Raw genomic sequence first — 15,399 nt, forward strand, 5'->3', positions numbered from 1 at the left:
CAATAGTGTCTTTTTTGTGGACACATGAAAGAGTTTAAATGTTGCGGTGTTTTGCTGGTTGGAATGTCAAAACACCTAGTATTGTTTCTTACTTGTTTTTCAATTACGTTTACTTAGTTACTTGGTAATTGTCAAACTTTTTAGCTGTGATTGTTCGTTCGTCTTAATTGGTCTTGCTGATTTTAGGCAGTCGTCTGGATAAGACATAAGACATAAAGCTTTATTTAGAGTCGGTATAATTCATTATTTTACATAAATAAGGCCGTTAGTTTTCTCGCTTGAATTGTTTTACATTGTCTTATCGGGGCCTTTTATTTTATAGCTGACTATATGCGGTATGGACTTTGCTCATTGTTGACTGAGACCGTACGGTGACCTATAATTTTTAATGTTTGTGTCATTTTGGTCTTTTGTGGATAGTTGTCTCATTGGCAATCATACCACATCTTCTTTTTAATATAAGCATAGCCATTCATGACAAACATAAGCTCTGGAGCATAAGCTCTGAAGAGCTCTTAAAACCGACATAACAACAAGTAAAACAAAATATACATATCGAATCATGCACACAAAATTAAACATATAAAGAGTTCATATCAGTATATACATGTTAAACATGCAGTACAAAAGTTTTTTAAGCATCTTACAAGTTAAACACGTACTGTTACATGCAATTATGAGATAAAACACAAAAGCACAAATAAAATGGTTGGCACATAAAAAGCACATTAAAAGCACATAAATTTTCTAAAATTAGCACAAAGCAGCAGAAGCAATAAAGTAAAGATAACAAAATAAGTAGGAATCAGCCGCATCAACCACCTTGTACAAAGATAAAAGTTTTTGGCATGTTCGTCTCAGTTGTAATTCTTGTAGCTCTAATTTAGGGTCCTACTAAAATGAGCCCGGGAGCGCCCGGGTGAAGAAAAAGCGCCCGGGGAAAAGAAAAAGCGCCCGGAGACAAAAATATGGCGCCCGGGGAACAGAAAAAGCGCCCATGGAAAATATATAGATATTTTATTGGCATGAGACAACTTTGTAAAGTTATAAACATTTACTTATTTTTATTTCAGACAAGTTTGCAAATTCAGATAATAAACATTTGTAATAAAGCAAAAAAACAAGTATGAATATTTCAATTTTAACAATAATATATGAATATTATTTCGAAAGACTGATAATAATGGATCATAGTTTATGCGGAAGATTTATAAAATGAAAGACATCAATAGACATGTTTTTCAAGAACGATACTTCAAATGAAAAATGTATAAGACAACTCAGCTTTCACAGATAAATATTAATTTAATCAGAATTAAAAGAGGTACACATAATAAATCAGCAAGAAAAAGCAGTACTATACATGTACCGTAGTTAAAACAAGGGAGTAAAAAGCAGGTGTTTGGTTTAAATTCAAGTCTAAGCATGAAAACCCTGATAAGCATGGCCATTGCAACACTTTTAGTTTTATAAAAAGTTATAATAAATCTTTATCAGCATCTGTATAAAAAAGTGTTCACCATGCAGTTGCGAAAATATTATACCTCCGGCATCGATCGTTTTTAAATAACAAAATATACATTTTGATCGAGGACAATGTCTTTCATGATTCTTCTTTATACTCTTATCTATATCTATCTACTAAACTTATATACAATTTTGAAATCTAAAATGCAACAACGCTTTAGATGTAGCATCGTACATATCCCCATTTATATAAAGGACAAAACAAGCAATGTTTAGTTATTTTTTAAGGAAAAGATAGTGTTATAAATTATTATTATTTTTTTTCTCCAGGGCGCTAATTTTCTTCTACGGGCGCTAATTTTTCTTCTCCGGGCGCTTTTTCTTTTCCCCGGGCGCTTTTTAGTAGGACCGCTAATTTTGTATGCTTGTTTGTTGCGCAGCCATCTTCTCTTGTTCTGTAATCGTCTGTTTTAAAGCACGCTGCTTTTCGCTGTATTCGTTTTAGCTTGTTTGAATCTGCTATACTGTAGGGGTCCCATACTGTTGCTGCATTATCCATTGTTGATCTCACTCGAGAAACGTAAGTAGTTTTTTTTAGATTCATGTGGACAGAATCATAAACTCCTTCTGCTGAAGCCTATGGTTGGGTTCGCCTGTTTCGGAACGTTTGTAATGTGCGTGCTTTACTTCAGGTACGTCTTTTGATATATGCACTCCTAGGTATGATGGGTTGCTTTGAACTTGTTGGAGTATGTGGCCGTTCAGTGTGTAGAATCTCTGGCTTCTGTATTTATGCTTAATATATATAGGCTAATTAGCATGTAGCATTTTTTTAAATCGCATATCTCATTTATTTGCCCAATCATCTAGATTTGTTAGGTCTTCTTGCAGCAGTTTGTGGTCTTTTTCTGTTTTTGTGGTTCTGTCTGGTAAACAGTAATCGGCGAACAGCCATTCTGATGATTTGACAAGGACTGTTCCGGGCCTGTGGAACTCCTGTGTGACTGTCCACTTTAACTGACTGTGCTTCCTCTACTTCTAGTTTCAACTTTCTCTGTGCCAGAAACGTAATTGTTTAGCCAGTTGTTTAGTTGTCCTCGAATTCCATATTCTTCCATTTTTTTTTTATAATAATTAGTTATGCGGTACAATCGTGTGAGCAGGCAAAAAATATAATAGATTCCGGAAACTGAATTCCTATCCCGAAAACGACTCCGATATCACAAAAATGGGTTCCGGTCCGGTCGAAAGAATCCAACAACTCGATATTATTGAGAGGGAAATTGCAACAGCTATTCATAGTGCTGGTAAATTATTAGTAAACAATTTGATAATGCATTTCATGTGATCCATAGAAGACAGATTTTACTTAAAGTAATGGGGAACAAAACATATTTTTAAAGTAAGAGAGAAAATTATCTCCCCTTATCTCAGACAAAATTGTATCTGTGATAATCTGTTCTACTCGATATTATTGAGAGGGAAATTGCAACAGCTATTTATAGAGCTGGTAACTTATTAGTAACTAATTTGGAATTTCGTGTCATTTGAAATCAATAGAAGATAAATGTTACTTAAAGTAATGGAACTAAACATATTTAATTGTGAAAATTGTCTCCCCTTATCACAGGGAGCGTCTTTTTACCACAGAACACCACAGAATACCACAGAACACTAAAAATATACCACAGAACACATATAATATGCCACAGAACTCCTAAATAGTAACAATTCAGACATTGCAGTTGTTGTTATTGCTAATTATGTCTATAATATGACTTAATTAGTCAAACAAATTAAAAATTTCAATCTAGTGTCGACTCATTGTCATTACGCCCCCAATCGACTTGGCCTTTAATTGGGACCAGACTAAAATTTAATATAAGACCAATTATCGAGAAAACCACATAGAATTGTACCAATATAATTTTTAAAGGCAGTGCTTTAAGGCCTGACTTTTAAGTCATGAGGTTCATCTTTTCATACGCAATCTTTGCAGGGGGTCTTTTGGCCAGAAATAGATCCGGAAATGTTCGAATTTCTCCTCTTCTTTTTATGGTATGATATGGTTTTTATTTCTTTCATTTACATTGGGGACCAAAGAAACGATCAGTGTGTTTTGTTTGTTTTATAGAACTTGTTATGAGTGTGTATTTTGCATTATAAGCAGTCAACCTGACTACAAACTATCATTATGTGTATTCCGTGCGGAAAGAGGTCGGGTCAATTTCGAGTGTTATCTGACATCTAAAGATTCTTTAATTAGTTCAGATGTTGATATAACAATGAAAAGTCGACTGAACATGATTAATATTGCATCTTCTATAATTCAAAGCGGAATTCGGTTTATGAACGAGAAACTGTAAAGCGTTTTCAATTTCGGTATTAGTTATGTATGTTGTCTACGTATTATCCTGGTTCCCGGTACTACGTTCCGGGTATTAGCTTTTTGTGTATGTGATGTGTAACATTACGATCGGGTACCAGCCAATCTACGTGTGTATGTGTACATGATTTCCCGCCAAAATGACCGTTTTACAGCTATGGAAAAAATAGTCCATAAACGTTCTGTATAATGATATGCAAATTCAGAATTAATCGTAACTTTTTTTATCTTTGTATAATAAATATAACAAAATGGATTCCACAAAATTGAAAATAGCATTATTTTACGAGGATTTCTCATATTTTTCTCACTTCCGGGCGCAGTAATACGTATGTTTTGAAGAAGCTCGAAGAATTTGACAAAGTGAATTGAGAAGGAAACGGATAGATATATGTCCTTGCTATCAGGTAAAACAATTTAAATGTACAGAACAAACACATTTACTTCACACAAATAGTACAGGCTTAAGCTTTTTATTGTCTTATACACGACTGTAGTCTAGTCGACAGCGGTGACCCACAAGGTACGGGTCATACTGGGTCAAGTCTAAATATGTAAACATATCCACGTGCTATTAGGTAGAAAGCATCGTAATGCAATATCTACAATTTTTCCTCCTTTATACATCGTTTAACCAGATATATTTCTCCTTTATAAATCGTTTAACCCGATATATTTCTCTCAAATACACTTAAACACGGGTTGTATGTACGTATCTTTTCTAGTGTTTTCTTGTCCTTATTAAAGTTCATTTGTTGATGTTTAAATATTTTTGAACGACTGAACACAGGAGTGAATGAATGCAACAATTATATATACTGAAGACTTGGGCTGTACAATGATAGTGTACGTATATCATACTGATAATTATTCTAGCAGTTATTATGCTTTCTGAAAAAAATATCAATGACAATGTAAACAGGAACAAAACATTGACACGAATGCTGCTCTCTTCTATGTTATAGTTATTTAGGTATGTGTGTTGCACAAGTTTCAAAAAAAGTAAGTTATAAAAAAAATTTTCAGGGCACAAACCCACTTTAAAGAGACTTGTCTACTGCCATACCCATCCTAATTTCGTGCACCATTTGCAAGCAAGAGACTGAATGGTTTGCAAAATTAAAAATCAGGACGGTGTCCAATTAAAACAAAAGAACTAAACTGGATGAATATTGTAGGAGAAATCTAGAGGAAAGTTTTGATTTGTGAAATTGGTTTTCCTGAAAAGTCATTCATCCTAGCCTGCAGAAAGGAACTATAACTGTCCACCACCAACTGACGAGCTTATGTTGAGCTTCACATATGGAATTACTCAAATACCATCAATGTCTGTGTTTTCAGCACAGATTTCACAAGTTATGACACAGCTGTGTTTTTTTATACCTGTTTATAGAGTTGTATACTAAATTTTTTTTTTTTATCAATAAATATATATTGTGTCATTTAAGAACTTGTATTTTGCCAAAAGATGCATACTAGTGAATGAAAGTGGTGCAGTTCATTTTGCTTTGGTATATAGAATTGAATTACAATTGTTCATGTTATTGGAATGCTTATAAAAATAAGGAGATGTGGTACAATGTATATGATATTTAGTGAGTTAATCAAGCAAAAGTGAATAAGAAATTGGTATAAGCAGTTACAAGTACATGTACTACTGTACAATCTCAAACAATGAGAAAAACTCATACCGTAAAGAGAATTTCATATTTACAAGTAAGTTTTGTTTTTGCGTTGAATAATTTTCTTCTATTGTTTTAATTGCAAATATTGGAAGTGGTTAAAATGCTAATGAGACAGCTGTTATGGCCACAGAGCCTTAATTGAAAACTTCTTTTTCATTCATACCAGTAGATTTTGCCTGGAGTTAGAAACATATCTGCCAACTTTTCAAAATGCACATGGGGGTTTTACATGAAAGATGGTTCATAAAGTCATACAAAACCTTCAAGGGGGCCTTCAAATGGAAGCAGGACAAGTCGCCCCACTGGCTAATCGCCCCACTTTTTAAAAAACCGCCACAAACTGATTTATCAAATCGCCCCACATGTGAAATTGGTTAAATCATGTTTAATATTACTCCTGCCAACTCGCCCTACTTATAAAAAAACGGTAATATTTAGATTAATAATATATATATAATTAAAAATAAAAACTCGCACCACTTTAATAAAAACTAATGTACACAGAATACAAACAAACTGAAAATTAATTTACTTACTATTATTGATATACTGAAATTATAATTCTAAAAAAACCCTGATTGTTGAAGAATAACTAAGTTTTGAAGCTTAGTTATTTGCATAACAATTGAAAAGAAACCTGTTAAATGTATCATAATGCAATATATGGAATTGAACTTATATTCGATGGGATAACATCTTTTTCCATAAGTGGGGTGAGTTGGCATTACTAAATTCATCCTGGTTAATAATATATTTATCTAGATTTCACCGATTTCAATTAGGTGGGACCAGTTGGCAGGAGTAATATTAACGGGATTTAACACGGTTCACAAGTGGGGGCGATTTGGTAATCCAGGTTGGGGCAGTTTTTTTGTCGAGCCTGCAACTTTTGTCGCAGAAAGCTCGACATAGGGATAGTGATCCGGGGGCGGCGGCAATGTTAGCTCAGTTCTTAAAAGCTTTATATTTTAGAAGGTGGGAGACCTGGATGCTTCATACTTTGTATATGGTTGCCTCATGTTACGAAGTTTCCGTCAGTCACATGTCCAATGTCCTTGACCTCATTTTCATGGTTCCGTGACTACTTGAAAAAAAAGTTAAAATTTTTGTAATGTTAAATTCTCTCTTATTATAAGTAATGGGATAACTATATTTGGTATGTGCGTACCTTGCAAGGTCCTCTTGCCCGTCAGACAGTTTTCACTTGACCTCGACCTCATTTCATGGATCAGAGAACAAGGTTAAGTTTTGGTGGTCAAGTCCATATCTGAGATACTATAAGCAATAGGTCTAGTAAATTCGGTGAATGGAAGCAATGTAAGGTGTACATGTCCAACTGGCAGGTGTCATCTGACCTTGACCTCATTTTCATGGTTTAGTGGTTATAATTAAGTTTTGTGTTTTGGTCTGTTTTTCTTATACTGTTTGCAATAGGTCTTCTATATTTTGTGTATAGAATGGTTGTAAGGTGTACAGGTCTACCTGGCAGGTGTCATATGACCTTGACCTCATTTTCATGGTTCAGTGGTCAAAGTTAAGTTTTTGAGTTTTGGCCTTTTTTTCTAATACTGTATGCAATAGGTCAACTATATTTGGTGTATGGAAATATTTCATGATCTACATGTCAGTCGCGCAGGTTTTATTTGACCTTGATCTCATTTTTTACAATTCATTGCTCAGTGTTAAGCTTTTGCGTTTTGGTCTGTTTTTCTTAAACTATAAGCAATAAGTCAATTTTATTTGTTGTATGGAAGAATTGTTAGCTGTACATGCCTACCTGGCATGGTTTATCTGACATTGACCTCATTTTCATGGTTCAATTGTCAATGTTTAGTTTTCTTGGTTTATGTTAAGATTATGTGACAGTTGTAATAAAGCTTTATTATTAGGATTATCAACATAATATCAATGATTAGTAAAGAAGGCGAGACATTTCAGTGTGTGCACTCTTGTTTTTAAAGTGGGGCGATTTGTCATGGATTCCCTTCAAATATATTCTAATGTGGTTTTTGGCTTCTTTGTGCATTAACAACCTCATAGCCATTGTTGAATTAATTGTTTTCTTTAAAATAGTCGACAAAATTGCTCTTACAAAATTTCCATTTGGGAGCCTTGAGCTCGATGGGGGAAATACTCTGCAAATACTGACAGTTGCCAGGTATGGTCATCAAAAAAGTTGACATGTTACTATGTACATTTACCATTATGTTACTTGGTGTTCTTGCTATAAACACAGTACAGAGACTAGTCAATCTTTGTGAACTATTTTTTATGGGAGTCATAGAATATGCGTATACAATCAATAATTAAAAACAGTCTATTTATATTGAAAAGGAAAAGTTCTTATATGTCTAAAGAAGAGGGACGAAAGACACCAAAGGGACAGTCAAACTCATAAATTTAAAGCAAACTGACAAGGCCATGGCTAAAAATGCATTTCATGGGAGGCACAGAAAATATACTGTAAACATAGACTATAGATATAGGTGAACTAGGTACTAAAGAACTCTGAATCTTAAATTCTACAAACCACCTCTGTTCTATGGAAGATAATGGTATAACTGGACTAGAAATACACACAACCTGTAATTAACTGCCTTTACAGCGCTTTCGCGCTTTGATTTAATTACCTGTAAATAAAAGTTTACATGTATTTGTATTTAATTGTTGAAAATTGAAAGTCAAAGACTGATTTACGTTTGTGTGTGTGTGTGTGTCTTCCTCAAATTTCAAGTGAAAAAAATCTACATTAGTTAAGATATATAAGTCTTGTCTGTGGTCAAATTTCAATAATAATAAAGAGATATAAAATTAAGTTGAAAATTTTAATTGGATAACATCAATAACAAAACAATTCAATAAATACATGGTCAAGGTGATTAATGTCTTTTTTCCGGCTCTTTCTGTTCTTGGTCTCTTTCTCTGCATAGGTTTCTTGGCTATTGACTGAGCCTTGTTCACAACAGAGTAGAGTCCATTGGATGAAGTTATGATATTTTCGTGTTTTCTTTTTTTATTGTCCTGCAGGAAATTATTAAAGAGTTTTCGTTTTTCCTCGTCTGATTTTGTTTTCCAGATGGCATCTGCTATAGTGTACTGTTTGTATGAGTTGACCAGCATGTAGTCCCCAGAATGATGAAGGGCTGACCGTAGATAAATGAACTGGAAGTCCACCATGTCAAATAGTTTATCAACCAAATCTGGTGCATGTTGGGGCTTCCAGGAGACTGCCACTTTCATCACCCTGTTCATGGATTCTGCATTGTTGTTCGTCCACATTTGCTTAGTGCCCAAACGTCTATTGGTGCATTAACGAATTCTTCAACTCGTGGCTTAAAACTTTGTTCGTAATATTTCAGGAACTGAGGATGATTTGCACACAAGTCCTTGTGCTCCGAATCTGCCCTTGCAAATTGCAATGTGTCGTCAGCGCTTGCAATTCCTTGATCTCCAAAAATTGTGTTGATGATGGTTTTTCTTTCTTGGGTGCTAACACCAACACGATCTTGAAGGTAATGTTGTACATTGTCCTTTAAATGTTTTGTGCACAATCTTCGTTTGGCAGTTGGAAATGCATTTTCTATCGCCTTGGTCATAGCTTTTTCGTCATCACTGCCAAACTCTATATTTTCGTGGCGACAAAGTTCTACATCATTAATGGGTACCCCGGTAGTTCAAGTGTGGCAGAAATGTTTGAAAAGAAGGCTCTGTATGTTTTGTATGACGCATCCTTGTGTAGAAGCATTGGTCCTGCAAAGATTGGATGGTCTTTTGTTTCTTTTCTGTTTACCCGCAGGTTCTTGTAAACAATGGATGTGACATACAAACTTCCGAGATTAAATGTTCTATCAACACCAAGAGGATGCTTGGACTTTTGTGCAAGAAAATGTCTCAAATCTGTTATTTGGTTGTTAGTGTAACACACTATTGCTGGTACTTGATTCTTGTTGTGAATTATTTGTTGTACGAACGGATGTGTTTCGAGCATCCCGACAATTAATATTAAGTTCCAAAAGGTTTTGCCAATTAGAAAACCAATTTGATGTTAAAATTTAAAATATATAATTATCAAATTTTTAATTTCACAAACATATTTAATTCCGTAACTTAAATAATAAGAAAAATGAATTAACAAAACTTGACATGCGTCGGACGTTGATAAATATGTTAAAGGTGATAATCCATGATTAATTGCAAATAACAATTAATAATGTGCTATATACATTTTGAATTAATAAAGCCTATCTCAGTGATGAATAGAAAACAAATTCAATATCAAAATTTAAAATATAAAATTACCTTCATGAACATATAATATATAAAATTACCAAATTATAAACTTCATGAACTATATGTTCAAATACCATGATATCGAAATAACAGTCTTACTTTTATATATGCCGTAACTTAATAGAAAGATGAATTAATAAAACTTGAAACGCGTCGTTAATAAATATATATGTTACATGTGACAATCAATCACTTATCATAAATAAAGCCGTCCTCGGTGATAAATAGAAAACAAATTCAATGTCAAATATTTAAAATATAAAATTAACAAATTGTAAATTTCATAAACATATTATATTCCGTAACTTAATAAGAAAGATGAATTAACAAATTTGACACGCGTCGATGATAAAAATGTTAAATGTGATAATCAATCACTTAATTATCATAAATCGCAATTAACAATATTGTGCTATATACATTTTGAATTAACAAATCCTGACACGCGTAAGTAATAAAAAGATTATACCGATTCAACAGATAAAGAAATTTAACATATGAAACAAAAATTTTACAAAAATTGTGCAAAATTGTAATATTTTTTTTTAATATTAAAACATAGAATTACCAAATTAAGACGAAGTAAGCCAGATGAATAAGAGTAGGTTGACCCTACTTCTTCTTTCAAACAGGTCAATCAACAGAATGTAGAACAGCTGGATGTTACCAAGAAATCGATGTCTTGTAATGATAACTGTTGACAGTCATAGTGGTACCATGAATTGCAAGAGTCACACTGTACTGAGCTCTTGGAGCAGTTCTGTCTGCAGTCACCACAGGGCCAAAAAATAGACCTTTTTAGGTACGAAACTTTGCGTTTTGGCATTTTGACTTTACTAATTAACTTTAAATCTTTATAATAGATTTAGAAAGATTTTTGAAATTTTTTTCTTGTTCTATCAATATATACCCTTTGATCAATATCTTCAAATTTTGGAGCCAATCGTAAATTTGACCAATAATATTAACAGGAAATAAAATATTGTCCACTTATTTTCATCGGAAGTAAAAGATGATCCAATAACATTTACAGGAAAAAATTGTGATTCCAGTACTTTATGGTTTCACGTTTCCATTGTCTAACACAAGATTTGAGATGTCGCTAACAGAACAAAAAAGTGAAATGACTTCTCTTGAGACATTGTTAAAAAAACCAAAAAGTTATGTAGGACTTCTTTTAAATTTCCATTTCTTTTGACAGCGTGGTTGAATTATAGAAGCCATCCGTTCTTTTTAATTTTTGACATAGACCTCATTTTATAGTGGGTTGTGTTTGTTTAAATACTCTTAATAATGACCATAACATAGACTTTTATTTTACAAGCATTATTAAAAAAAAAAGCGATTTATAAAATTATATAAGTATGTCAAAAGGAAAACCCATTCAAAGATATTGCATGATAATTGATTAAGATCGTGCTAAAGGAACTTTATGCATTTCAAATAGAATTTAAATATATTCATAATATTAAAGTAATCAGTCGAAGTTTCCTGTTTGGTGTGTTCAATGTAGATATATTTGATATTTAAACTTTAATTTAATATGATTTGTTGCATTAATAACTGAAATAATATATTAAGGTCACAATTAATACAATAAAACAAAATTATTTTTTTTTAAAATTGCGCTTCAAGCCGTCAATCCCCTATGGGGTTGACCAGAGTGACACTCCCTCACATCATTCATTTTGTTTTTATACATGTTATAGTGTGGAAAACCCCCTAACAAATCTTACTTAGATTGAAGAGAAGGAGACCCAAAAATGAATAGCTTGACTTTAAACACTTTTTTACACATTTCCCTTCTGTTTCTCACGAAATTATCGTATCTTGAACTCTCCTTTACACAATTTACGTTTATTTTACAATCCGGAAAAATTAGTATGACGAGATATTCTAAATATATCCAACCTACATTGTATTTTATAGTGACGTCATTCTTGGAAGAAGCAGGGATATCCTTCACCAGTTCACTGGTTATTTAAATCATTCTTAGAGATCGTGCACTAATTACAAATTCCTATTTGTTAAATCTATTAAAAACATAATATTGTTTACTGTAGATGATTTAAACATCAACATGCAATACTTTTATTTGTAGGTCAACAACTTTCAAAATAAACAAAGATCGTGGGTTTACATGAGACAGGGGAAAGAAACGATTTTATTACTTTTTTCGGGTCTCACTAATTAGAGACAAGAAGCGTCAAAAAGCAACACGAAGGGTCAAGAAGAGTATAATTTAGCGACAAAAAAAAATTATTCTTCTTGTCGCTTCTTGACGCTAAAATTCTTCTTGTCTCTAATTAGTGAGACCACTTTTTTCTGTAAAAATTCTGAGAATTTCCTCCACTTCAGGAGCACCTCAATTGATGAGTAATTATCCACTAAAATAAAAGTTAATGTATTTAAACACTTCAAATGTGACATTTCATTGGATTAGTAGTCTTCTATTAAAACTAAATTTTTGTGTACCTACATAATCATTGTAATGGTAAAAAAAAAATAATAAAAATTTGCATTTTGTAGTTTAAACATATTTATTATTTACAAATATTTCAAAATTAAGATTTGGAAACAAGCTTCACACAGTTTACATCACTCATATTGTTTTTTTATTAGTACCTGTTTCCCTGTGATGAGAGTTGTAACTCAGAACTTTAACAATGGAAATTTAAAACTGAATAGATTATTCAGTCCACACTTTCTTAAGAAAAAACTTTAAAATCCAAGAGTGCTGTCACAAAAAATGGAAAATGGCCCTAGCCTGCAGTTCAGTGGTACACAATCAAGATTTCAAAAAATATTGTAGTTGTTGTGAAATGACAGAATTCAGTTGAGTTTTAGATAATTAGCTATCAACTTTAATCAAATGTTTAGATTTAGAAGATGCAGATCTCTTCCATTGGTCCAAATTGAATCCTAAACTAAGGAAATGAAATTACATAAACAACAATTGATTTCAATATTGTCAACCTTTCTACATGTTCTAGCTGTTCTCTTTTTCATTCTTCATATGAAAACTATCAAAAGATACCCCCCCCCCCCCCCCTTTTTCCAAAAACATAATTGAATAGAAACAAGGTCCGTCTTTCCCCTCAGAGCTATTCAGCTCTTTGATTAAGTTATTTTAATGTTATGTTGCATATTTTAGTTGTTTTGTTGTTTGTTTTTATGTTCTGTGGTATATTTTGAGTGTTCTGTGGTATATTTTTAGTGTTCTGTGGTATTCTGTGGTGTTCTGTGGTAAAAAGACGCTCCGCTTATCACATACAAAATCTATGATCATCTGTTCAACTCGATATTATCGAGAGGGAAATTGCAAGAGCTATTTATAGAGCGGGTATATCATTAGGAAACAGTTTGATATTTCATTTCATTTGAAATCCTTACACAATAAATTTTACTATATAAAATAATGTAATCTAAAATATTTTAGTCTGAAAATTGTCTCCCTTATCACGGACAAAATCTGTGACCACTTGTTTTGAAGTAATGAAGACATGATACATTTCATGTTCATGAGTGTTTTTTTAAAACCAGTGAAACCGAAAATTAGTAAAATTTGAAGTGACTAACTGCTATTTTGGAGCTTATAACAGCATCAAAATAATTAATGCCCTTTCATAACAGAAAGACATTCCATATCATACTGTATTGTCTTTGGTTTGGTCACGTGTCATTGAATTCAATAATAAATCTCTTTATGCATACAACATGTACAACACTTATGTAGAAACATATTTCCACTTGTAATGTGTAGATTAATCAAAGTAAAAAATGTATAGTCATAGCGAAACATGATCTATAGATTTATATAATGATTGATTCTTGAGTATTCAACCCATATTTATCTACATATATGTAAGCAGAAGCAAACATGTGGGTATTGTTAGATTAGATATTCTGATGCTTACATGTTAGGTACTAATGACCTGTCTCCAGGATCCTGTCAAACACATTATAATTAACTCATAAAACACAACTTTGTTTATATTCTGACTCTCTGTAACCTGTCTCCAGGATCCCATCAAACACATTATAATTAACTCATAAAACACAACTTTGTTTATTTTCTGACTCTCTGTAAGTATTTCATGTATGATCAGGATAATTGGTTTTTTTTTAGGTTTAGCTCTACAGGAACTAGCCAAAGAAAAGCCACAAGCTAAACAAATAGAGACACATACAACAACTTTCATGAAAACTTTAATGGAAGTAGAGAAGAAAATGACAAACCATATTAACTACCTCACACAAGTTTCTACAGGTAAGTTTATTTATCAGTCATCTTTTGGTTAGTTTATATAAATGTGTGAATTACTATGAGAGTACTTGTATTCGTGGGGTACAAATGTTCATGACTTTTTTTCTGAATGGCTATTTCCATGAATTTCAGTGTCTAATCAAATATAATAAATGTTGTCCAAATCAAAACATGGAAAGATCCCGTATTTGATTTTTGACTACATTAATGTTAAAGACATATTATCTAGAGAAAACATCAACAGACAGAATTTTATCCATTTAATTTTTTAAGAATTTCAAAGTGTATAACTATTAACCTTTAATTCTCATGAAAAATTCCTGACAATGGACACATTATTTTGAAATACATGTAGCCTATAAGAAAAAAGTGAAAAAGTATATTATTACAAAATGCATTTTACTAACAGGTCAAACAACTGATGTTTTAAAACCCTGCTGAAACACTTTTTGGGTGCCAAAATGTTATTTGAAATATTTAACCAAATTAGTTATACATGTATCAAATTTAAGTTATATGTCATTACATAAATCAAATAAATGGATCATTAATTTTTCAAGTTATTTTGCCATTGAAAATAATCAATAACAATTCTTACTTACTAGTTAAACTGTTATCAAATAAAACAAACAAAAGAATCAGACTTAAAACTGTCAACTGTTAATCTAATTTTATTTGTGCATTTTGAGTTATAAAGGTTATGCCACTACAGATGAATCAATTTCTTTTCCAATTGCCATGGCAATTGAAATTTGGTGGAATGAATTCATAAGTTATTAAAATGGATTTCCTTTGCCTAGCTGTCAAAATCATTTTAAGAATTTTTCCTGTTGATTGTCAATATGCAGACAGTTTTATACAATGTGTATTGTTCCTGATTATCAATTGATTCTGTTTCAGGTCAGCCTCATGAAGGATCATCATATGCAGCGTCTAAAGATTTGACTCTAGCTTATCACAGAATAGATCATATCAAAAGCAGATTAGCTACTCTAGAAAGATTCCATCATGAACTTAGTCCTCAAAAACCTCATGCCAAGACTTTACAAATGTCTGACTCTTGAATATCATATGACTCATATTAAGTTGTTATAGATGATGCTCAATGTCCGTAAATGTGTTGTCTTGGAAGGATACAAAAAACTGACAAAAGTTTGTCAAAAATCCTAATATTTTTAAAGAACACCAAAAATACATGCATTGATGTAAATGTGATCTTTGTGAGGTGTAAGATCCAGACCATGTACATATAGACACCATATTGTCAAAATTGTACAATAAATGCTTTATAAAGTCTTGATACT

The 15,399-nt window shown here is 32.3% G+C and overlaps 1 protein-coding gene across 1 annotated transcript; it reads left to right on the forward strand.

The window, feature by feature from the left end:
• The first annotated feature begins 2,623 nt into the window (after positions 1-2,623).
• On the forward strand, positions 2,624-15,393 carry LOC134709554 (mediator of RNA polymerase II transcription subunit 11-like). Its single transcript, XM_063569713.1, has 3 exons — positions 2,624-2,774; positions 13,958-14,098; positions 14,996-15,393. The coding sequence occupies exons 1-3, from the start codon at positions 2,696-2,698 to the stop codon at positions 15,157-15,159; spliced, it is 384 nt and encodes a 127-aa protein (XP_063425783.1). The 5' UTR covers positions 2,624-2,695; the 3' UTR covers positions 15,160-15,393.
• Positions 15,394-15,399: the final 6 nt, after the last annotated feature.

Source organism: Mytilus trossulus, chromosome 3, assembly GCF_036588685.1.
Source record: "Mytilus trossulus isolate FHL-02 chromosome 3, PNRI_Mtr1.1.1.hap1, whole genome shotgun sequence".
In the NCBI taxonomy this organism is placed as follows: Eukaryota; Metazoa; Mollusca; class Bivalvia; order Mytilida; family Mytilidae; genus Mytilus; species Mytilus trossulus.

Excerpts from the sequence above, each read along its gene's own strand:
- LOC134709554 (XM_063569713.1), top strand. The coding sequence starts at position 2,696 with ATGGGTTCCGGTCCGGTCGAAAGAATCCAACAACTCGATATTATTGAG. Across the intron at positions 2,775-13,957 it reads AACAGCTATTCATAGTGCTG|GTTTAGCTCTACAGGAACTA; the intron begins GTAAATTATTAG and ends GTTTTTTTTTAG. Across the intron at positions 14,099-14,995 it reads CCTCACACAAGTTTCTACAG|GTCAGCCTCATGAAGGATCA; the intron begins GTAAGTTTATTT and ends ATTCTGTTTCAG.